Source organism: Notamacropus eugenii, chromosome X (assembly GCF_028372415.1).
Source record: "Notamacropus eugenii isolate mMacEug1 chromosome X, mMacEug1.pri_v2, whole genome shotgun sequence".
Classification (NCBI taxonomy): domain Eukaryota; kingdom Metazoa; phylum Chordata; class Mammalia; order Diprotodontia; family Macropodidae; genus Notamacropus; species Notamacropus eugenii.
The window spans coordinates 32,271,168-32,287,425 of NC_092879.1; the positions used below are offsets into that span (position 1 = coordinate 32,271,168).

General features: G+C 41.6%; 1 protein-coding gene and 1 long non-coding RNA gene across 6 annotated transcripts in view; one reads left to right on the top strand and one right to left on the bottom strand.

Moving 5' to 3' along the window:
- Positions 1-16,258, top strand: part of LOC140515655 (uncharacterized) — a 72,702-nt gene that overhangs the window by 40,545 nt on the left and 15,899 nt on the right. The window contains exon 2 of the long non-coding RNA XR_011971121.1: positions 11,685-11,793. This is a non-coding gene — a long non-coding RNA (uncharacterized lncRNA). The remainder of the gene's footprint in view (positions 1-11,684; positions 11,794-16,258) is intronic.
- TBC1D8B (TBC1 domain family member 8B) overlaps positions 1-16,258 on the bottom strand; it is a 110,177-nt gene that overhangs the window by 28,728 nt on the left and 65,191 nt on the right. For 2 of the 5 annotated variants that reach the window (XM_072626478.1, XM_072626477.1), the window contains exons 8-16: positions 12,219-12,368; positions 11,534-11,684; positions 10,601-10,815; positions 9,453-9,570; positions 8,378-8,663; positions 6,738-6,867; positions 4,986-5,084; positions 3,218-3,286; positions 2,828-3,068 (exon numbers count right to left, since the gene is read on the bottom strand). In XM_072626478.1, the coding sequence (XP_072482579.1) occupies positions 2,828-3,068; positions 3,218-3,286; positions 4,986-5,084; positions 6,738-6,867; positions 8,378-8,663; positions 9,453-9,570; positions 10,601-10,815; positions 11,534-11,684; positions 12,219-12,368 (1,459 nt within the window). Of the gene's footprint in view, positions 1-2,827; positions 3,069-3,217; positions 4,690-4,985; positions 5,085-6,737; positions 6,868-8,377; positions 8,664-9,452; positions 9,571-10,600; positions 10,816-11,533; positions 11,685-12,218; positions 12,369-16,258 lie in introns of those variants that run through there. The other 3 variants (XR_011971118.1, XR_011971120.1, XR_011971119.1) reach the window with 3 other exon arrangements.

Genomic DNA, 16,258 nt, shown 5'->3' on the forward strand with positions numbered 1-16,258 from the left:
TATCAGTGTAATGACCAACCATGATGCCAGAGGACTCGAGATGAAATTGATCTTCCACCTCCTGGTAGAGAGGTGAAGGACTCAGCAGCACAGAATGAGATGAAGTATTTGTGGACATGGCCAACATAAAAAGTCACTTTGATAGACTATATGTGTGTGTAGTGGGTTTTGTTTTACTTATGTTCTCGATGGAAGGCAATGAGGAGGGAATGTGGATCTTGGTTGATCAAAATAAGTAAAATATTTATTTTTTAAAAGTAGTTCATTGTGTATCTCCCCCTACAGGAAAGTAGGAAGGGAAGAGGATAAGAGAAGGGGAGAAGTGGTGATAGAAACGAGGGCAGATTGGGGGAGGGGGTAGTCAGAAGCAAAACACTTTTGAGGAAGGACAAAATGAAAGAAAAGAGAACAGAATAAACCACCAGGGTGGGGAGGAATAGGATGGAGGGAAATATAGTTAGTGATAGTAACTGTGAAAAAAAAATTTTGAAGTAAGTTTCTTTGATAAAGGCCTCATTTCTCAAACATATAGAGAACTGAGTCAAATTTATAAAAATAAGAGCCACTCCTCAATTGGTAAATGATTGAAAGATATGATCAGTTTTCAGATGAAGTAATCAAAGCTATCTACAGCCATATTAAAAAAAAATACTCTAAGTCACTACTGAGTGAAGAAATGAAAATTAAAACAATCCTGAGGTACTACCTCATGCCTATTAGACTAGCGAACAGGACAGAAGAGGCAAATTACAAACATTAGAGGGGATGTGGAAAAAGGAGACATTAATGTATTGTTGGTGGAGTTGTAAACTGATTCAACTATTCTGTAGAGCAATTTGGAACTGCCCAAAAGGCTATAAAACCATGTATACCCTTTGACCTAGCAATACCACTACTAGGTCTGTATCCCAAAAGAGAGAAAAAAACAAAAAGGAAAAGGATCTATATGCACAAAAATGTTTACAGCAACTCTTTTCTGGGGGCAAAGAATGAGAAATTGAGGGGATGCTCATCAACTGGGGAATGACTGAACAAGTTGTGGTATGTGAGATGAGCAGGATGCTCTCAGAGAAACCTGGAAAGACTTGCAAGGGCTGATACAAAATGAAATGTACTACGTACAAAGTAACTGCATTATTGTAAGATGTTCAGTTATGAATGACTTAGCTCTTCTCAGCAATACAAAATCCAAGACGGTTCTGAAGGACTTAGGGTGAAAAATGCTATCTATTGCCAGAGAAACAACTGATGGTGACTGATTGAAACTTACCTTTTTTTACTTTCTTTTTCTTGAGTTTTTTTGGTCTATGTTTTCCTTCACAACATGACTATTATGGAAGTGTTTTGCATGACTACACATATAGAATCTATAACGAATTGCTTGCCTTGTCAATGGGGGTGGAGTGGGGAGGGAGGGAGAGAAGTTGGAACTCAAGCTTTAAAAATGAATGTTAAAAACTGTTTTTACATGTAATTGGGGAAAAATAAAATACTAAAATTTTTTTAAAACGTAGTTCATAAAAAAGACCTCAGGGTTTTAGTGGATTGTAGTTATTTTAAGAAGAAAAGTTGTCAATTGTGTGTATGTGTGTGTGTGTGTGTGTGTGTGTGTAATCTTTGCTTCAAAAGATGTTTAGGGAACTGACACAAATATATGCACATATATATTACTTACATATACATACACACATACACACATACACACACAGAGACATTAGATATCTAAATGGTCAATTAACGTATGAAAAAATGCTTAAAATCACTAATAAGTGAAATAGCAAATGAAAACAACTGAGATTTCACCTTACATCTATCAAATTGGTAAAGTCATAAAAGATGGAATGATGAAATCCCATAAGGATAAATGTGAAGTATTAAGTTTGCTCCTCCAAAATCAACTTTCCAAGTACAGATAAGCTGAGGCAGACATAGCTAGACAAAAAATTCATCTGAAAAAGATCCGGAGGTCGTAGTGGCCAGCAAGCTCAATGTAAGTAAGTGGTGTGAGGCAGTAGCTAATATGATCTTGGGCAGCATAGAGAGGCAGAGGTCTTCAGTTAAGGAAGGATGCTGATAAGTTGGGGAGTGTCCAGAGGAGGGCAACCAGACTAGGGAAGGGCCTGGAATCTATGCCATATGAGGATCATATGATAGAAGTAGAGACGTTTAACACAGGGGAGAAGAGACTCAGAAGGGACATGAAGGGCTTTCTTTAAGTATTTGAAAGTTTGTCATGGAAGATGGATTAGATTTTTTTTTTTCTGTTTGGCCCTAGAGTGAAAAACTAGTAGTGGATGAACATTAGAGGGAAGCAGATTTCAGCTCAATCTAAGGAAGAGCTTTCTAATAATTAGTTACCTTCAAAATAGAATGGGTTTTCCCAAGAAAAAGTGAGTTACTCATCAATAAGTCTTCAAGTAGTGGCTGTGTAACTACTTGTTGGGATTTATGCTTTGGGCAGGGATTGGACTATGTAATTATCGCCTGAGGCATCACCTCCCAACTCTAGGTGAACACTGAGGACCTTCCAACCCTGGGACTCTATGGCTTCTAAATGTGGCTCTGAGAATCCAGAAGCAATAGTCAAGAGATATTAAAACTGGAAGGAATGTAGCCACAGTGTTCAGATCAAATGAAACTTTCGTAAAGCACTTTGCCAACCTTGGGGCCCTAGAGACACGTTAGCTATGATTACTATGGTTATTGTCGTCGTCGTCGTCGTCGTCATCATCATCATCATCATCATCAGTTGCCAGGGCTAGCCTACAAATCTAGGATTCATTTAGTTTTTTCTATAGAAAGAGAATCAGCTTTGATGTTCTCCTACCAAATGCACAGGAGAATTCTTTGAAGTTGATAAGGCAGTCGGAGTTTTCATCCAGCAATCTGAAGGTCCAGAGTGCCAAGCAGTCCCGGTTGGCAGAATATGCCCAGGGGCTCAAGAGATGATACAGTATTCGGAACTGCTGGCAGTCAATCTGATACTGTTCCAAGTATGGCAGGCTGGGGTCGTGGTGTCTCAGAGAAGTGCTGGTCAAATTCCAATAACAAGACAAAAAGTGCTCTCTCTGTCAAGACAATGGAAGGTATTAAAGCAGAAAACATGGTGAGTAAACTCGATCTTATTAAAAATATCATATTAAAGCAGATACAACTTGTGACATTGATAAAATTTGCCTAAGAGAGCATTAGTTTTCAATGAGAGAGCTAACATTACCTTGAAGATGTCATAAAGCTCTTCTAATTCACGAAGGCCTAATTTGACATCCTGTGATACAACCCGGAGCTTAAAAGAGATGGAGGTAAATTAGTGACGAAGGAGGCCAGCAGCTCAGAAGCCAGTGGTGCTGGTTACTGGCAACACGTACTTCTCTCTTACAAACAGTGGCCATTTTTAAAGTCATCAAGGAGGCCTGTCATCAAACACTTCAAAGGCCATAGGAGATCTGGGCTGGCAAACAGAACCTTCCAGGAAGCAGGTTAGAAACGGTGTAATTGTATCTTACTTCATGAAGGCTAGGGGGCACAAAGCTAATGGAGTCAGTGAATTATTTATCTGTATGTTGAGCCTGGGACCTGTGGAAATGTGCCCTAATGTCTCTAGGGACTCAGTCTTGAAGCAAGTTAAGTCTTGGCAATAGCATAAACTGACCCTATCTTCAGAACATTTTTTCTTGATTTTAAATTATTAAATGGAGAATAAAGGATACATTTAAAAATACTTGACCATAAGGCCCCTTCTCATCAGTATGGCAGAGTGAACAGAGGCCCAGACTGGGAGTTAGGGACATCTGGGTTCAAATTCTGCCCTGGGCAAGACAACTTCTCTGAGCCTTGGTTTTCTCGTTGGTAAAAATGGGGATATGACAACACCTGTAGCACTGACATCTCTAGGTTTGATGGGAGGCCCAAAGGAAACCATAGAGGAAAAGTATTTTACTAACTTTAAGGCACTATCTATAGGTCAGTTAGTAGGAGGAGTTGCACCACCAAGAAAAACTACTGTTGCTTTCTCTTCTCTTTTTGGTGTGGGTTTAATTAACTAATGATTTTAAAAGAAAAACTTTTATTGTTATCTTTTTTTAATATCACATATATTTCCAACGTATCTCTCTTCCCACCTCCTCCTAGAAAAGCATCTCTTATTAAGAGTAAAAAAGGAGGGAAAAATGGTTTCTCAAAACTAACCAACATTCTGAAAAAGTCTGACATTATATGCAGTGTTCATTGGTCCTCTTTAAAAATGAAGGGCGAACCACCACCACCACCACCACCATACCCTCAGTCTCCTACTTCTCCTATCTCTTCTTTGGGGTCAAGTCTGGTCATTATAATTTCAAAGCATTTAGGGGTTTTTTTTGGTTGTTGTTGTGTGGTTGTTTTTTAAAGAATGGGTCTCCCCTAACTGGTCCAGGCTGGAAGTATAGTGGGTACTTATGGGCCTGATTCCACTACTGATTAGCATCAGAACTTTGACATTCTGTATTTCCAACCTGCCATGACTCACCTCTACTTAGGCAATCCGGTCCGCCTCCTCCTTCCACCCTGGGGCTCACCATATTGATGCCAGACTGGCTACCAGATTGGCTTAGTCCACTGCCGCCTTGTGTGCTCCACCATGCCCAGCTCACCACGTTGAATTCTGAGACAATGGCATTTCTTTTCCAGCAAGACTAAGTCAGGATCTCACTGAAGAGCCCACCATACAAATGTCATCCCTGAATGCTTACATTATAGCATTCCTGAGCTCCAGCTATGCTGGCCAGATCATACACAAAGGGTTGCTAATAACCTGTGCTATATCCAGATGGGGACAAATAGTTCATTTTCTCTAAAATCATTTCTTAAGACAGTTTCTGAAGCCCCAGTAAGTCTCTGGGCTCTTCTTGTCTTTTTCATTTTTCCTCCCACAGAATGACTGTCTTCAAAAGATGCCCAAAGAGAAAGAGCCACATTATGTGGCTTCATTTCCTCCACCCACTTACCACATTCTGCTTTGTGGTTTCTTCAAGCACCTGGATCACATAGAGCCGACTTCTCCGCCGCATGCTATACACATCTTCGTAGCGAATGTCACCGTATTTCTGTAAGGAGAATGGCATCATTTCTATGAGCAGCCTTTTACAAAGGACTGAATATCAAGATAAATGGTTTTGAAGCCTTAGCTCAAGTCCTGAAGAAGTTTCAACTTCCCCAGGTTCCAGTATTCTCTCCAGAGCATAGCTTAACTAGGAATTCTGGTACCTGGGGCAGGTGACAGAGCAAGAGGAGGCCAAACTGGAGTGTTGAGGTATGAGCTCTCGTGTAAGGTTGAGGCAGACTGCAGTTGTGGAGTTGTGGAGGTTAAGGAAATGGGAGATCAGGAACCAGAGGGAGAATGACCTCAGGAGCCAGAGATGGCAGCAACATGGATCTGGAGAGACTAGAATGAGCTTTAAAGGACAGGTGGCTACAGAGTAATGGAGCTGGAAGAGGCCATGGGGACCAAAGGGTATGCTAATGGCTCCTCCTGGTCCTGTGAGTCAGGAGCGACAGAGGAGGATGGTACCATGAAAGGTGATGTCACTGGGAGAAAGTCAGGTTTCAAAGAGCACCAAAAGATGGCAGGAATGTGAGAAGAACTGATCCAGGGTCACAGATTGGGAGCTGGAAGGGGCCCTTAGAGGGCACCCCTTCAGACCCCCTCCACTCAAATGGGTGGCTCGACCTCACACAGGTGGGAAGTGGCAGAGCCAAGGGCTGCATTAGGTTCCTCTGCCTCAAAATCCAGTGAGGAAGCACAGAGGGAAGGACATTCTAGAAGGGGAGGTTTTCTTCCTTTTTGTGTGTCCTGGTCCCCTTTGGCAGTAGCTGGTGAAGCCTCTGGATGGACTCTCCCTCCAGAACAATATTTTTAAGTGCATAAAATAAACTAAATAGGATTATAAAGGAAACCAATTCTATTAAAAAAGTTATTAAATTAGTTTTTAAAAACACAAGTTAATGGGCTCTGGGTTAAGAACGCCTCATCTACAGGGTATGCTGTAGAAAGAGAGGGAGGGCGAAAGGCTTTGACTACTACTTAGATGGGAGGCTTGTGCAACTGATCCCAGGCATACAAGGGCCTATGACCAAGGGAATGGGGTGTGTATACTCCTTTCCATGGGTGTTTACCCCAGGAGAGAGAGCAGTGGATTTTGATATATGGCCTGGGTCAGGGGGAAGTCTAGTGAACAGACCTGTAAGGTAGGTGGTGCTGGGGAGCTGCAAGAGGCATGTGGAAAGCATGTTCCTGGGATATTGCCATGTAGGGGCACATCCCTGGCTTCTCATTTCTAGTTCTTGCTTTGCTGCATATAATTACTGGTGAGAATTCTGCTTATTACTCATCTAAAATTAAGTATAAGGATATTTATGAAATGCATGGAGTCTCTTAGAAGAAAGGTGTAATTTATTACCTACTTTTACAGTAACTTAATATGGTTTAAATGCATTAACTTAATTGACTTTGTACAAAAAGAAATAGATAAATAACTTCATTTTAAAGAAAAGGGAACTTCATCAGAGGGATAATAGGACCTGCTCCTAGTTTGTCGAGATCATTTTTAAAAATGAAATTGGGTTGGAAATGTTCTCCATCATTGTATTATGATTTTCCTTACCTGGCCTCTGGGCTAGCCACCATGATTACCAGGCACCATTTAGTTAACGAAAAAGGGAATAAACTGTATAAATGCTGTCACCATGTGAGAACTTGCCTCATTTGCTTCTCTAATCAAATCTGTAATGTCCACTTTAGCCTGATGGCTTTTGGCATCACTTGCAGATGAGCCCTGTTGAACAGTCGAAGGCAACGGGCTGTCCTTGTTAGTGACATTGTCGAAGAACCTGGTCAAAAGGAACATCAGTGTCAAAGTTTATGGGACCACAAATTATTAGAATAGAGCAAATGGTACCTGGTTGTTGCCCTCTTCTGGGACAGCTTTGTCCTGCTTGCAGTTGACCTTCATGGAGAATGGATGTTCTTTCTTACCTATAGGACATTGCTTGAGTTGTTGTTCTTGCCTGGGGTGCTCTATGCTCTCTTCTCGGCCTCTACATGTACTCCTCATTCTTCAAAACCCAGCTTAAGGCCTATCTTATCCAGGACATCTTCCCTGGCCACTCTAACCCACACTATTCCTCCTTGTCTCCAAGTCTGCATTCTGCTGCTAGTATGTACCACTCAATTTTAGGTCAACATGGGTTTACGAAGTCCCACCTAGGGGCCAGGCACCTGGCTAAAGGCTGGGGATACAAAGAAAGGCAAAAATCAGGGGGAGACAACATGCAAACAACTCTGCCCAAACAAGCTATAGATTAAACTGGAGCCAATCTCAAAGAAAAGGCATGAAGATGAAGAAGGACCAGGAAAGGCTTCTTACAGAAGGTGAGAGACTTGAAGGAAAGCAGGGAAGTCAGAAGGCAGAGACCTGGAGGGCTTCAGGCATAGGAGATCATCAGTGAAAATGTCCAGAGTTTAGAGATGGAGTGTCTTATGGGAAGAACAGTGAGGAGGTCAGTGTCATTAGATCTGAGTACCAACGGAGAGGAGTAAGACATAAGACTGGAAAGAGGCTGGGAGTAGGGATGGGGGGGAGGCAGATGATGAAGGGCTTTAAAAGTAGCAATTATTTGTTGTTCTTGTTGTTGTTGAGTTGTTTTCAGTCATGTTCACCTCTTTGTGACCCCGTTTGGGGTTTTCTTGGCAGAGGTACTGGATTGGTTTTCCCTTACCTTCCTGAATTTATTTTACAGATGAGGAAACTGAGGCAAATGGAGTGAAGTGACTTGCCCAGGGTTCACACAACTAGGAAGTAACTGAGGCAATGGGATTTGAACTCAGGAAAATGAGTCAGACTCCAGGAACAGCACTCTATGCACTATGGCGCCATCTAGCTGCAACAGTAACAATAACATCAACTATTTCTTCTATTACAAGCTCCCAGAGAACAGGATCTGTGTCTTCTGTCAACATCATCCGGGAAAGTGTTGAGCATATTATAGTAAGTGTGTCATCAATACTTAAGACGATCCCAATGACTTTGGAGGCAAGTGGTAGAGTTGTACCTGGAGGCAGGAAGACCTGAGCTCAAATTCAACCTCTGATACTAATTAGGCATGTGACCCTGGACAAGCCACTTAATCTCTCTTTGGTTCAGTTTCCTCAACTGTAAAATGGGGATAATAATAGCACTTATTTCCTAGGGTTTTGTGAAAGTTAAAGAAGATACTATTTGTAAAGTGCTTTGTAAACCTTTAAGCACTACAGAAATGCTGGTTCTTATTGTTTAAAATAAGGGAGTTGGGCTAGATGATTTCACAGATTCCTAGAGAGCCTTGACAATTCCAGCAGTACCTGTTTAACACTGTGACAGCTTCAGCATCATCTTTACAGGTTAGCAATTGTTCCATGTTATAGTCAAGCACCGCCAATCCCAGCTGTAAGATGGCCTTTATCCCGTCGTAGAAGAAACAGTCCACAACATTCACGGCACTTTCGATAGGAAGAACACTGATAAAGAGGGTAAGGAACCATGAGAGGGAGATTGAGGAAAAGAAGGTCATGTCAGTCATGTGACCCGTCAGCTGAGGGAGGTGCTCTCTGATCAGTTCCTCAAAGACTGCCTGATCCACCAAGGCACCTGTGGAGGAACCAAGAGATTTCAGCCTGAGTGCTGTTGGTATTTATAAGACTTTCTTTCCTTCATTTGACACAAGGATTATCGAAGTGTTCTACATGATCCCAGGAGCCACAGTGAGACCTTAAGACCCTCTCAGCTTTCTTCTGATCTGTTACTAGATATGGGACTACCTTGTCTCTCCCCATGGATTTTAAGCTTCTTGAGGTCAAGGTTCAGTAAAACCCAACAAGAGCAAACAAGTACAACGCCACACACACTTAATAGAGATGGACCATCCATGAATAATTTAAGCAAAGAAATAGATCTTCCTCTTTGTTTTGACTACTATAGGCTGACCATCTTTTGGGAAAAAGTATTGCCAAACAATGATCATTTTCAAAAGACACTTATGGATATCTACACAGTTCCACTTAAATATGGGATTTTTGAGTTCACTGATTATAAGCACTCCCCATACTCCCTCCAAAAAAATAAAAGAAAATTCCCAACAGCTCTGAAAATTTCATGTTGATGCTGCACTAGACAGCTGGGAATGGGCTTAGGACTTCCATTTTATTAAGAAACAGATCAGGTTAGCGCTTTTTAAAATTAAGGCAATATATTAAAGAAAAGATAAAATGAACACTAAAAGTCTCTCTCCTGAAAAGTCTAGTTCATGTGGTATTTTAAAACTGTTTGATTTTCTTTTCCATCTTCCGCAATTTAAGTCAGTAGTTTTATTTCCCTGGTCATTTGGTCTGAGTTTATTACTTGAGAAGAGGCAGATATTCACTCTAAACATGTTTTTACCAATAATTCGGTGATTAAAATAATCAGGCAGCATCCGTTCACACACAGCAACCAGAAGCCAAAAAGCTGCTTCTTCTTTTGCATACAGAAGCAACACCGAGGTCAAAATGTTCATTGCCTAAAATTGAAGAAAAAATATATATGAAAACCAACAGTTTCAAGTTATATTCCCAGCAATGTAATGACTGGATCAGGGGTGGACAGTGGGGGCATTTGATTGTTTTTATATCTCTGACATCACGTTGCTGGATTGAGTTCCAAAAAGATTTGATTAGTTTACAATTTTAGTAGCAATGAATGTGTGTAACCTGTTTTTCTACAACTTCACCAGCAATGGGTTTAATGAACAGGGCCAATTTGATAAGTGCAAAGGAACATCTCAAAGTTGTTTTAATTTATATAAACAGTAAGAAATGAGATACAAGGAATTCAGAGAAACATGGGAAGATTATTAGCGAGTTTGGACATTTTCTCAAGGTTTTTGTTCTGTTTAGTTTTTTACAGTTTGTGTTTCAATCCTATGAAAACAAAAATTTAAAGATAGAAAACAAAGTCAGGTAGATCTGGAAAGGAAAACAAAAATAATTTTTGCATTTAATAAACACAATTCATTCCAGTTTCCTCTTCTGTAAAATGTCTGTTCAAATCCTCTGGACATGTTGTAGCACAGGCAGGTAGAGATGCCCAGCAGGCAGATGTTGGTGGGGGACTGGAGTACAGGGAAGAGATAAGGGCTAGATCTATAGATAGGGAAGTCATTTGCATAGCCAATGTAGATGAAAATTCCTTGGGGGTGAGCTGGCAAGCAGGGAAAACAATTCAATAACCCAGTAGAAAAAGTAGAGAAAAAGTTCAATAAACAGCTGATGATTCATGCTCAAGTTCTCCTTTAAGAGAGCTATTAATGAATAGCTAGGACTAATTCATTTCATAGGAAAAGAAGCTGGGGATCAGAGCTAAAATATCTCCTCTTTGGATGCCTAAGTACACTTCTCTCCTGAAGTATGGCCCCTATAACACAACCTTCCAACATGCACTATTAACTCCTACCTGGCTCCCATCCACCAATTTCAGATTAATGGAGTTGGATTGAATGAGGTTTAATCTTTCAGAATATTAACAGAGTTGGTCTCTCTTTGTGGCCCTACCTGGCAGTAGCCAATTCTTGGGTTGCGGTATGCATATGCAGTGAGTACCCGCCTCAATGCAGATATGCCAGTGTCACTCTGAAAGGCTGGGTGCTCAGGTAGGGAGCGACGTAAATCACGTTCGATTTCATCGGTAGCTACCGTATAAGTCCCTAAGGATCGCTCGACCATGTCAGCATAATAACCAGGATTGGCAGCCATATCATTAATAGCACCTGGGAAAAATTATTATATTAGCATACAGAAGAAGAAGATAATAAAGTTTCTTTCTTTCTTTTTTTCAAATTAAACACAAAGAACTGAATTTCATCAACTTAAGTTTCTCTTTTGTAAGCAAGTAATTTTTCTTTTAGTGGGGATGGGGGGAAAGGTTTGGACTCAAGGAGTTCTCACGTAACAGGATTCCCTCCACCAATTCAGATCAGCAACTGATCTGCAGTGTAGAGTCTTACAGAGTTACCTGGGGTCCTGAGAGTCAAGTGACCCAAAAAAGGCCCGCAAAACCAATACAGGTCAGAGGCAAGACTTGAACCCAGCTCTTCCGCCCTCATAAAATGGTGTCTCTCCCTCCCCCCTCCCCCAGAATGTAAACTTTTTAAATGATGGGATTATTTCATTCATTGCTTCTGTATCGCTGATTAACTGATTGCCCCAGACTCCAAGGCCAGCTCTTTAGCAGTAATATTTAAGCAATGGAGTAGCAACAACAGAAAACAACCCATGGGTTTATTTTGTTTGAGGGGTATGGACTTCAACCAATAAGATGATGTTTCCATGAAATGGACCTGACTTGCTTTGGACACTAAAGGTATTTTTATTTAGTTGCTACATATTCTACCTACAATATTAACTTGCTCAGGAATTGGCAAAGGATGTGTGGATGTGTGTGTGTGGGTGTGTGTGTGTATGGGTGTGTGTGTGTGTATGTGATACCTGAAAAAAGCAACCACAGTTCTCCTCTTAAAGTCTCAGGAATACCCCTTACAACCAAGTCTCGAGTCTTTTTTGTCCGGAACATGCTAACGCCACGGCCATATTCCACAAAGAGTATATTCCATGATTGTTCCTTCATCTTTTCTTTCAGCTATAAGAGAAAACTCAAAGCAACTCACCATGACAAGGAAGAGACAGCCCAAGCACCTTTACTGTACTCCTCGACGTTAAACTGTGATTAAAACCTTGGATGGAGCAAGGTCAGTGTAAGACCTCCTCTTAGCAAAGGTCAAAGACTCACTGGAAACAAATTCACTGGGTCTGATCTTGCCTCCCTGATGTATTCTTTGTTCCTTGGGTAGGTCATTAAGAAACAAATGAATGGGGAAAGCATGCTATGAAGTGATATAAAAATGCAATTACTATTATTTGATTTAGGCAAAACACATCCTGAATCCTTTGGTTCTCCCTTATCATCTCAACCACTAGGCAGATAACTATTCATTTCTGTGGGTGAGCAGTTATTATTCCACAGCTGGCTTTCATTGCTATTCCTCAGTACCTCGGTCAGATAGGAGGGAATTTTAGCTCTCCAAAGGAAGACTTTTTTCTATTGTGTATCAGCTTTCTCTTCATTTTCAGACAACTATCTCTACTCTTAGATTTTCAAGGTCTGTTCTCTTACCATTTTGGAATCAAGATTCTCCAGATCTTGAGGGTGAAATTCTGTCATTAAAGCTTGTGTGTTCACAGTCTTGCTGCAATCTTTCTGTCCCATCAGAGAGGGCCCTTTAGAAGACCGCCCTGAGCTCTCAGGGTCAGGACTGGGGATGGGCTACAAAGGAGAGTTCAAATGTTACCAGGATGACCTGAGTGCATTCCAATCTCTATGAGAGAAACGCTTCTCAAAATTCAAGTGTCGACTGCAAACCACAATACACAAAATATCTTTCTAATAATAAATAAGCTATAATCAGAGATTGTCTCCTCCTCCTCTGGGCTATCAGGCCATGATGGTATCTATCTAATTAATTTCAGGGCACAGTGAAATTTAATTAGCAAACAGGCTTTTTACCAGCTGAGAGGCTCAGGACCAAACAAAAGTCACTTCGGTATTAGGAAGTGTTACGTTTCCTAGCAGCAGGCAGGGGGGGTCTGCTGGGACAAAGCAGAATGCAAGATGAGGCAGAAAGGACAATTCTAACCAAAAGCTAGATATGTCGCTAAGTTTGTGACACTGTCATAAAGATCAGTGAGGAAAAGCTAAGCTGGTTGATTTTTTAAAATGTTTCATGGATGTCAGCGGTGGGAGACCCTTTTCCTCACCCCAGAGTGAAACCTTCCTCACGACAAAGAAAACCATTCAAGCCATGGTGTAACAACATATACACCATCCTGCCCTGGGAGCTCCCCATCTCTCAGCCATGGATTTCATTGACTCTCCTCTGGGACTCACACTGGTTTTTCACTTATTCCGAGTTTAGCTTCCTTGTAGAGATCTTTTCAATTACATTGCTGTAATTGCTGAGTATATTATGCCTTAGGCTCTGGGTATCTCCCTCTGCATCAGTTTGTACAGACTTTCTCATATCCCTCCAAATTCCTCAAATTCATAATTTCTTACTACAGAATCATACTGTTACATTTTTATTAACCATAGAGTTGGGTTTTTTAAGTTATTTCTCAATGGATGTGCACCCACTTTCTTTGGGAGAAGAGTGATATCCCTCTCTAGCTGTTCTCTGCTTCTGTCTCTGATTTCCCCCTAGGATAAATCATGCAGTGGGATTGCAAAGTAAAGGGTATAACATGATTTAATCACATTTCTTGCATGATTCCAAAATGCCATTCATACCCAGTTTATTTTTTTTTAACATATCACTCGGTAACAATTATCAACTTAACTGGTAAATGGTGTTAAAGTCTAGTTATTTTAGCATGGAATACTACTTTTGTAAATAAGAGCCAAAAATTCAAGGTTGTCATCCAGCTTTTAGCCAAAACATACGACTTCCTTAGCATGTGGGCCACCTGGGGGCAGTGTTTCCTAAATGGAGAAATTATGGTAGGGCACCCCCAGTTTTCCCAAGTGCTGTCCTGAAATTGCAAACCTAAATTAAATTGAACTCAACAAACATTTCACCAAAGGTTTTGGTGCCTGACTCAGTTCCTCCTTCTTTATTTCTTGCCCTCAAACTAAGGGACTTCAGCATTCATATGAATGCCCCCTCAGATGCTCCAACTCCAGTTTTCTCATTATTCATATTTCCTCTGACCTACTCCTCAACTACCCTGAGAGCAGGCCACATCCTAGATCCTTGCCACCAACTATAAGTGGTCCATTCCCATGCTCATCAACTCTGAAGTTCCTTAATCTTTTATTAGTCCATCTTTTTGCTAGGGCTTACAATGTGTAATCCTGTTCTTCAGTCTCACAGTGACCTCTGTTCCTCCAACCCTAGATTCTTTACCAGGCCACATCACCCCTGGGACTGGCTAGTCTGTCCTCCCTTCCCTATCTTGACCCCTGCACCCCAAGTAAACCAACTCAGCTCTGGACCACCCTCCACCCATGACTCCTTTGTCCTCTCACTGTCCATGTCTTGACAAGTTCCTGTCCTGAATTATTCCCACATCTGCCACCTTTGCTCCTATTCATGTGTTGCTGAACAGAGATGGAGAAAAATCACGACACTGGATTGACTGTGTCCACTCCAAATTATGTCATACTGTCATCTCAACTGGAATCTTGCTTTAATAAGGCAAATACCCGATTCCTCCCTGATTTGCTATCCCATTCTCTACAGCAGCTATTCCAAATCTTGTCTCTTGTCCAGGCCTTGTCAAGCTTCTGGACTTCTCAGCTGAAGACCTCATTTCATATTTCACTGAAAAAATTCAGCCTATTTGCTGAGAGCTCCCTCCTCTCCCCTCTTCATTTCACATTAAATCTAACATCTCCCTCCACTATCTGCTCCACTCCAGTCTCAAATGAAGATGAAGTTCTTCCTTTCCAAGAAAAGCGCACTGAGTGCCATCCACTCCCAGCTTCTCCAGCAAATTGCCCCCCTCCTTTCATCTCCATTCTTTCTTTTAACTTCCATTCCTCCCAGTCTATTGGCCCTTCAAATGCTGCCTGTAGACATGCCTAAGTCAAGTCAACAAGCACTTAGTAAGTTCCTACTACAATAATAATGATGATGATGATGATAAATATTTATATAATATTGTTCACAGTGTGCCAGGTGCCGGAGAGTCAAATACAAGCAGAAATAAAGCCAATCCCTGCTCTCAAGGAACTTATATTTCAAAGGAGGGAAACATCACATAAAAAGGAGCTGAAGGAGGTAAACAAGTCAGCAGTGCAGCCTGTAGAGGGACCAATACGTGGTTGGCCTGGGCCTTCTCCTTAAATTGGAGGATTGGGGAGGAACCAACCAACCAGAGAAAGAGGCCTCAGGGCTGGAGGGTACTGCCAATGTCAGACTTAGTCCTGGGGTGGGAATGAGCTTCCAGGGTGCAAAGGTTTCTATGGCATGGCAGAAAATGTTCTGTGGTGGTGAACAAACCGTGCATCCAGGAGAGGAATGTTCCTTGCTTGGTCCAAATGTGCCCACTAGCTATCATCCTATTTCTTTCCTCCCCTTCCTGGATAAACATCTTGAGTTTAAAATTGGTGCTGCTGCTTTCTTTCCTCTCACTCCCCTCTAAACCCTCCCCGGTCTGGCTTTTGCTCAAACTTCTTATCACTCCACTCAAACAGCTCTCTCTGAAGTTCCCAGCACCAAATCTCAAGTTGTCCAATCCAGTGGCCTTTTCTCCATCGTCATCCTTCTTGCCCTCTCCATAGCCTTTGATGCTGCTGCTTTCTTTCTCCTGATTCTTCTGACTGCTCCTTCACAGTATCATCTGCTTGTTCCTCATCCAGGTCAAGCCATCTAATTGTGGGCACCCCCAAGGCTCTGGCCTTGGCCCTCTTCTTTTCTACCAGGGGCTCCATCTTTTCTGGGTCACGGACAGTCTGGTGAAGCCTATTCTCAGAATAATGTTTTTAAATGAATCGAATAAAATATATTAAGTTACAAAAGAAAACCAATTATACTGAACACGGCTATCAAATGATTCAAAAACCAACACAAGTTCACAGATCCCAGGTGAAAAATCATTGCTCTGTATTATCTCCGTCAGTGATCTCATTGGCTCCCATGGGTTCCATTATCATCTCTATGAAGATGATACAGGATTGGCACAGAGATTCATATATCTGTCCCTAGACCCTCTGCTGAGATATAGCTGTGTTTTCTCTAAGAAAACTGAATGTCCTATAGACATCTCAAACTCAGCATGTGAAAAACAGAATTCATTATCTCTGCTCCCTCCCTGTCCCCTTTCCCCCATCCCTTCTATCTTCTGGACTTCCCAATTCCTTGACAGAATTGGTGGAGAGAATGGCAGGAAGCTAGCTGTAGAACTTCTAGTCCTATGTGTGGACCCCCTGGGGAAGGATGGAGCCCAGAAGAAGAGCAGCCCAGGATGGGAAGGGCATACAAGATTTTTTTTAACTATCTTTATATATCTGGAAAGTTCCTAGCACATAGTAGATGCCTAATATGTGTTTTGGTGACTGATTATGTGCTAGGCACTTTGCAAGGTTCCAGAGATATAAAGACTTCTACCATTACCACCAGCACTTCCACCACTACCACTTCTACTACCACTACCACC